At 37.8% G+C, this 6,583-nt stretch overlaps 6 protein-coding genes across 6 annotated transcripts; 5 read left to right on the top strand and 1 right to left on the bottom strand.

Moving 5' to 3' along the window:
* Nucleotides 1-278: 278 nt before the first annotated feature.
* Nucleotides 279-1,339, top strand: RHIMIDRAFT_88499 (dienelactone hydrolase). Its single transcript, XM_023615826.1, has 6 exons — nt 279-362; nt 411-536; nt 597-688; nt 740-917; nt 985-1,018; nt 1,076-1,339. Exons 1-6 carry the CDS (start codon nt 291-293, stop codon nt 1,300-1,302), a joined length of 729 nt encoding a protein of 242 aa, XP_023469120.1. The 5' UTR covers nt 279-290; the 3' UTR covers nt 1,303-1,339.
* Nucleotides 1,340-1,392: 53 nt separating this feature from the next.
* On the top strand, nt 1,393-2,130 carry RHIMIDRAFT_234763 (uncharacterized protein; the record flags this gene model as incomplete). The annotated part of the gene is made up of 5 exons (XM_023608223.1): nt 1,393-1,576; nt 1,632-1,687; nt 1,743-1,800; nt 1,853-2,041; nt 2,114-2,130. 5 exons carry the CDS (start codon nt 1,393-1,395, stop codon nt 2,128-2,130), a joined length of 504 nt encoding a protein of 167 aa, XP_023469121.1.
* On the bottom strand, nt 2,113-3,347 carry RHIMIDRAFT_88517 (mitochondrial carrier). Its single transcript, XM_023615827.1, has 5 exons — nt 3,183-3,347; nt 3,055-3,131; nt 2,794-2,992; nt 2,384-2,734; nt 2,113-2,325 (listed from the first exon to the last, which is right to left on the bottom strand). Exons 1-5 carry the CDS (start codon nt 3,286-3,288, stop codon nt 2,147-2,149), a joined length of 912 nt encoding a protein of 303 aa, XP_023469122.1. The 5' UTR covers nt 3,289-3,347; the 3' UTR covers nt 2,113-2,146.
* Nucleotides 3,348-4,006: 659 nt separating this feature from the next.
* RHIMIDRAFT_223722 (uncharacterized protein) lies at nt 4,007-4,871 on the top strand (the record flags this gene model as incomplete). Its single annotated transcript, XM_023607487.1, has 2 exons — nt 4,007-4,194; nt 4,231-4,871. The coding sequence occupies 2 exons, from the start codon at nt 4,007-4,009 to the stop codon at nt 4,865-4,867; spliced, it is 825 nt and encodes a 274-aa protein (XP_023469123.1). The 3' UTR covers nt 4,868-4,871.
* Nucleotides 4,872-5,138: 267 nt separating this feature from the next.
* Nucleotides 5,139-5,971, top strand: RHIMIDRAFT_311461 (uncharacterized protein). Its single transcript, XM_023614733.1, has 2 exons — nt 5,139-5,246; nt 5,306-5,971. Exons 1-2 carry the CDS (start codon nt 5,159-5,161, stop codon nt 5,680-5,682), a joined length of 465 nt encoding a protein of 154 aa, XP_023469124.1. The 5' UTR covers nt 5,139-5,158; the 3' UTR covers nt 5,683-5,971.
* On the top strand, nt 5,778-6,256 carry RHIMIDRAFT_272432 (uncharacterized protein; the record flags this gene model as incomplete). The annotated part of the gene is made up of 1 exon (XM_023612317.1): nt 5,778-6,256. A coding segment is annotated over exon 1 (206 nt), but the record flags the coding sequence as incomplete, so codon positions are not given.
* Between the last annotated feature and the right edge of the window lie 327 nt (nt 6,257-6,583).

Consider the following 6,583-nt stretch of genomic DNA (forward strand, 5'->3'; position numbering starts at 1 on the left):
ATGTTTTGCAGACAAACTTGTCTCTGTGTGACTTAATTCTATGCAGTGTAAAATAAAAGAAAGAGAAAGAAAGAAAGAGAGAACTTGACATGCCACAAGCTCCTTTTGTATGATATTACTACTTGTATATGCATCTGTGTGTATTATACTTAGTAAAAGTGACTGAGAACAATCATGATTAGAAAACCCTGCCTTTAGGTCTGAGATTGGAGTGGTGCCCCGCAATTACACACATTGTTTTTCTTTTTCTTTCTTTTTTTTTCTCTTTACTTTTGACAGACGGAATCAACATGTCTTTACCTTTCAAAGTTTACAACTTTACTTCCAAGAACGCAAAGGCATTACCTCGTGCTGCTATTATTGTAAGCGCAATATGCTGATACATCATAACGCGTCTAATAAGTATATAGGTCTTACAAGAATGGTGGGGAGTTAATGATATGATCAAGCAACATGCTCAAAATATCGCTGACCATACTGGCGCATACACAGTTGTTCCTGATCTTTACAAGGGAAAAGTGGGTGTGAATGCAGAGGTAAGAAAAAGTAAAAAAAAAAAAAGAAAAAAAGGGAGCAACATTGACAAGATACAACAGGAAGCTAGCCATTTGATGAGCAAGTTGGATTGGAACGTGGCTATTGGCGAAATTGAACAGCTTATTGATAGCTTAAATAACCAAGGATACGAGTAAGATGATAAGAGAATAAAAAGACTGTAATGGCTAATAACTTTTTGTAGTCGTGTCGGAAGCATTGGTTTTTGCATGGGCGGTGGTTTGTCCTTTGCACTGGCTGCTGACGCTGCTAAACGTGGTAAACCTATCCAAGCTGCTGTTGGATGCTATGGCACGCCCCCTGATCACTTTGATCTTTCTCTTATCAAAGATACTGCTATCCAAGGCCACTTTGGAGGAAAGGTAAGCATAAATTTATGCATTTCTTTTTTTTTTTTCTAACCCATCTTATATTTGTGCATGACATTAGGATAAAATGGCAGGATTCAGTGACCCTGCTGCAGGTATATGCAATCCTTTATTCGATATCACCAATATATACTCATTACTTTTACTTTTAGCTGACGCTCTCGAGGCAAGGCTTAAGAACGCAAAGGAAGTGAACATTTACAGATATCCCGAACAAGGACACGCCTTCTTGAACGCCGATGCTTGGGGAGTAAACGTTCGTAAGGAGCTTGGTTTCCTTGAAAAAGACAAGGACGCCATCGTTGAAGAAAAAGATATACGTGATCAAGCTTGGGGTCGTATCTTCAACTTCTTCACAAAGCATTTATCTTCTGAATAAAAGAGTTGTCACGCTGATTTTGTGTGTTTTATCCCCCTTTTTTAAATTTTTTCCTCTCTCTTTTTTTCTTTTTTTTTTTTTATTGCAAACATGTCGACTGAAGAGATTCCCAAGAAAGCAGTTCGTGCTCTAAGAACAAGAATTCAAGTTGTCAGAGATCATTTGGAACCTCTCATGGCACGACCTTTGAATGAAACTTATTCAAAGCTATCAATGACAGAAAAATATGAACTACAAGTGCTGTTGTCTTATACCTTGAACACTTTATATTACAGTAACGATTCACATGTGATGTCTTTAGTTGTAGCTAATGGAGAACTTTGATCTAGTTTATTTAAGAGGAAATGGATCAGATCCTCAGAAACATGTTGTGTTGAAAGAATTGGTACAACAAGAGATCAAAATACATGAAAGAGATCTAATCAAATTTTGTTACTTAGCAACGAGTACAACGATACATTCAGAAGCTAAAGGAACATCAAGGAAAAGAACAAAAGCGTAAAGTATTTGTATTATACACACGACCTTTTATTAAAATGAATGTATTTAGCAAACATGAAAGTGGATAAGGACGCAGCTGGCCGGTTTGTTAAAGCAGCTCTAAGTGAAAATGAAGACAATAAGGGAAAGAAGAGAAGGACGGAGGAATTGATTGTGATAGAAAGCTCTTCAGATGATGAAAAAGAGTCAAAGATATCTACTAAAAAGAAGGCAAGACTTGTTATGGATCCATTTGCAGGTAAAAAAATATTTATATGTTATTGTTCTTTGTTCTAAGTGTTTCTTCTATGATGATGCGTGTATGATATAGGCTATGATAAAAAATAATAAAGTGTACATCTATTTACAACAAATTTCGTTCTGATCTTTTGTCAGCAAAAAAGTGCTTGCCCATTTCATAACTTGATATCATAATGGCACATGCAGGTGCTACCTTAACTACCCTAGGTACAGATCCTCTAAAGAAGCCTGCTATTCCGTCTCTGATGGCTATTTTTCTGATGATATATGTAAGCCTTGCTTCTGTATTTTGTTCAACAGTTAGTCCCTCTTTTGCAAATGATTACTTTTTCTTCTTTACCCGCTGCATATGCAGTGACTTGTCGTTGAGTCTTTACAACATCAAATGGTGTAGTGACAACAGCTGCAATCATACCAGACGAAGCACCTGCGATAAAAGAAGCTTGAAAATGAGATAAATTAGCCAAGGAAGGGGAGTGCTTCATCTCTTCATATCCCATCCAATAAATTGCTGAAAACGGTACATCTCTAAGCATCGTTGGCAATAATCCTCTCCACAGCGCTCTCGGTCCTTCTCTATGAACCATCTCTTGGACACCTTTCCACACTGCTGAAAAGCCTTGACTTCCTTCTGTTGATTGCATTCGTGTTCTGAATAATTCCAACGGTGAGACAACTAGTCCTGAAATTGCTATGGATAATAATATAGTCAGATATATTGTAGTAAAGGTGATGTGTCTCTTTGTTTACTTCTTGCCACTCCTCCTGCCCATAATGGTGAATAAGTATCAACAAGGTTATCTCTAAACTTTAATCTCGCATAGTCTCGCATATGATCATATCCAACATAATATATAGCAGTGGCCGGCAAAGCCATGATCAGTCCAGGCACTAAACCTCTCCATAAGGCAAACAATCCTTCATTTCTAAATATCTTTACCAATCCATCCTATCAAAAAGACCAGAGAGTTGGTTTTCGTTATCTACATGACTTTGTTTTTTATCCCATACTAAAGTTCCTTTATATTCATTTATTCCATTCTTTGAGCTTTCTTGTAGTCTTGTCTTTATAACGTCCAAGGGTGTCACTAAGAAAAGATTAATAAGGCATACACATATATACATAGTATAGATCTTACTGAAAGACATGGTAATGATCGCACCAGTAGCTGCAGACAGCATTTTCTCAATGGAACTATTGATCATTGGAAGTTGTTGTTCTTTAATCGTCGATTGCTCTGTCATTTTGCTCAATAGTTAAGCGTGATAGACGGGAAGGCGAGAGGAGGAGGACAATAAGAAAGATGACACATTATTTTCGTATTGTTGGTGTGCGCGGACAGAAAAGCATTCAAGCTTTTTTAATTTCCGATCAGTATATTTTTTCTTTATGGAATAACACATAAAGATAAGGACTGTTTTTTACCATCTGTATCGGACCGAACACGCGACGCATTGACACACATGTTTTATTGCCACTGCTGTACCTTGATCTCGATTTACTTTTTTTTCCTATTTTCTTATATTCATAATATTGCACCTTCAATAAGAACCTTTAGGTACATGCAAAAATAAGCACTTTCTTAAAAGTATTGCACTAGAATCTGTTCACTAACGCTTGATCTTACATTAGTACATGAACAATAATACCGTTGCCGCACTTACTACCAGCTGCTCATCCTGTCATGCACCTTTACCAGTTGACTCAGCTTACCGTACCTGCTAAACATGCAGAGAGCAAGTTGTAGCATCTCGACGCAGACGTCGAGCTGATCAAGAAGAACAGGAAGGCAGCCCAGTAAGACGTAGGGAAAGACCTAGAGTAGAACCTTCTCAGACTATTCCTGCTGCCTATATCTCGCAGCTTTCTCGCCTTCGTCCTTTGGGCCTTGGACGTATGAACAAGGAGTGTCCCCACTGTCACGCCCTACACTGGATCGATGAAAGGTAAGAGACATCTTCGATGAGAAATCCCAGCTGGGAGTCATGCTGCAGGCAAGGATCAGTCCAGTTGCAACTATTGCCTGATACATCTGAGTACTTGAAGGGCTTGCTCGAACGCACAGACACCCAAGGTCATCACTTTAAAGACAACCTTCGTCAACATAACGCTGCCTTTGCCTTTACTTCGTTGGGCTGCGATATTGTTTCGTCTGAGGATCGTGCCAACAACAACAACAGCAGCAGCAACAACAATAACAATAGAGGTGGATTAAATGCCTTTCAAATCCATGGCGCACTTTGCCACCGTCAAGGCCCCTTGACTCTAGTTGAAGGCAGTGAGCCTTCCTACGCCCAGCTGTATATCTTTGATCCATGCTATGCCGCTGAAAGAAGACAAGCACAAAACAACAACCTTGATCCTGAGATCGTTAGGGAGCTTTCGGTCATGCTTGCTCAATGTAACCCCTTTGCGCGTATATATCGCCATGCACACGAGATATTGAGCAACCATGAGAGCAGCAACACTGTCAGTGATGGTAATGATCAAAGAGAAGTTAATGCGCCATACATCAGTATCAGCCCATCAATGAGAATGCGCTTAATTGAAGGAAGCGACAGACGCACACACAACTTTCCAACAATGGAAGGGATTGCTGCTGTTATACCAATCGAATATAGTGACAGAAGTTTCCGTGATATTGTTCTTACCTTGAGAAGCAATAGCAGTCTTCGTCAAAACACTGGATCTGAGCAGCACTTTCAGAACATTATTCAGGCCCATGCTGCATACATGCCAAGTCATTATTTACATTTGTTTCTTCATGAAATAAAAAATTGCCTTGCATTATCCGAGAATAAAATAATTTGTAAACGAGAGTAATGAGTTGTTTTATCACTAGATAAAACAATAGACAACAACTTTACAATTCTGTCTAAGAGAACTACACAAGTAAGTAGATACTTAAAAGAAGGAAGACATTTTTCTGTTAAATTTGATATCATTTATGTATTGAACTTGAGAAGGAGAGAAAAGACAAAGGGCAAAATGAACATAGTATTGTAGATAAATAAAAAATGTCGTCAAACAGAAATTGTTGTTAAAATAAATCATGTCAAGACGCCTTTTACAATTACTGTTATTCTTTATCTCTTCTTTCATATTTTAAACAAAATGCGCGATCAAGTCCATAGTATTCTTAAAGCAATGTATGAGAGAAAAAAACAAATAGAAAATGAGAAACATCAAACCTCATCCAAAGGTAAAATAATGGAAGTCTTAATCATCTTTGACTTCATAAACATCATCCATGTATTATAGGTAAAGCCAAGAGAAAAAGGATGGGTCAAGCAGAGAAGATTGAGAACAAAAAAGAAAAGAAAAAGGCGAAATACGATCACAATGATGAGCAAGAAAAAGACGTTGTTTGTACAAGTTGCCACCAAAAAGGACACAAGAATGCAAAATCTTCCTTATGCCCAAATCGAAAGTTAACAAAACAAGAAGAACTTCAGCAGCTCATGGGGAATCGAAAGACAACAACAGTCAAAACAAAACTAGAAACTATTCTGCGTCCTGCCCATAGAAACATAAAAGAAAATAATCAAAGTGTCCAAAGATATTATGAACATTTTAGTTCGTGCCCAGCTCTTTGTGGATTACTATATCATGAGCCACAATGGACTTATTGTCGATAAGAAAGTCTTCACTCAGAACTTTTGGTATTCTATCAGTCAATTGGTATTGGACAAAACACCAACAAACAAAAAGTCTCTTCCAGACGACATTTTTAGCAGCTGGGGAAATTTTTCAAGTCGATACAAAGAAATAGTATATAGAATGGATAATCCCGTTGCCGGATATAGTCAATGCCTGACTGCTGCCTGTGTTGAAGTAGCGACATGCTATAATGATATGATTGTTGAATGTTTTCAATCAAGACTTATGTCACATTTGGTTCGTACAATCAAAGCGTCAGTGAAGCAGGTAATAAGCATCGATCATTTATATTGTATACTACTCACTCTTTACACTTATATACATAGTCAAGTAGCAAATATGCTTAAAAGCTTGCTGAATACAGCCACCAGTATATCTGTGATGGTAAAGCAGCATGGCCTGAGGATTTTACAGATATAACGATCGATGAAAGAACTGCCATAAATTCTCTCTGTAAAGATCTCTTGAGAATAGAAATACCTAAGCCAGTTACGGTCAAAAGCTTGGCTGCATCTCCGGGATCATATATACCAATGCTTAGAGAGATACTTAAGCGATATATGGCGGAAAATCAAAAACAGCAAGAAAACCAAGAACATGGCCAACAAGAAAAACCAAGTTATATGGCCCGGCTATTCTCCTTGTTCCCTGTGCCTTCCTTGAAATGGCGATCCGTATCAATTAACCTCAATACGCTGTCGTTCTTTGCTGGCAAGCCTAAACAAAGCAACTATGAAGATAAATTTAACATGTTCAATACTGTCTTTGACCTGTCAAGTTTGGGTGTGAACAGGTATTTATTAATGACCATATGTACATGCATATATCTATGGACTAATAGTTAATCATAATGAATATAGCTTTGAAGATTTAAAAAAG

This window comes from Rhizopus microsporus (genome assembly GCF_002708625.1).
Source record: "Rhizopus microsporus ATCC 52813 unplaced genomic scaffold scaffold_3, whole genome shotgun sequence".
NCBI lineage: Eukaryota > Fungi > Mucoromycota > Mucoromycetes > Mucorales > Rhizopodaceae > Rhizopus > Rhizopus microsporus.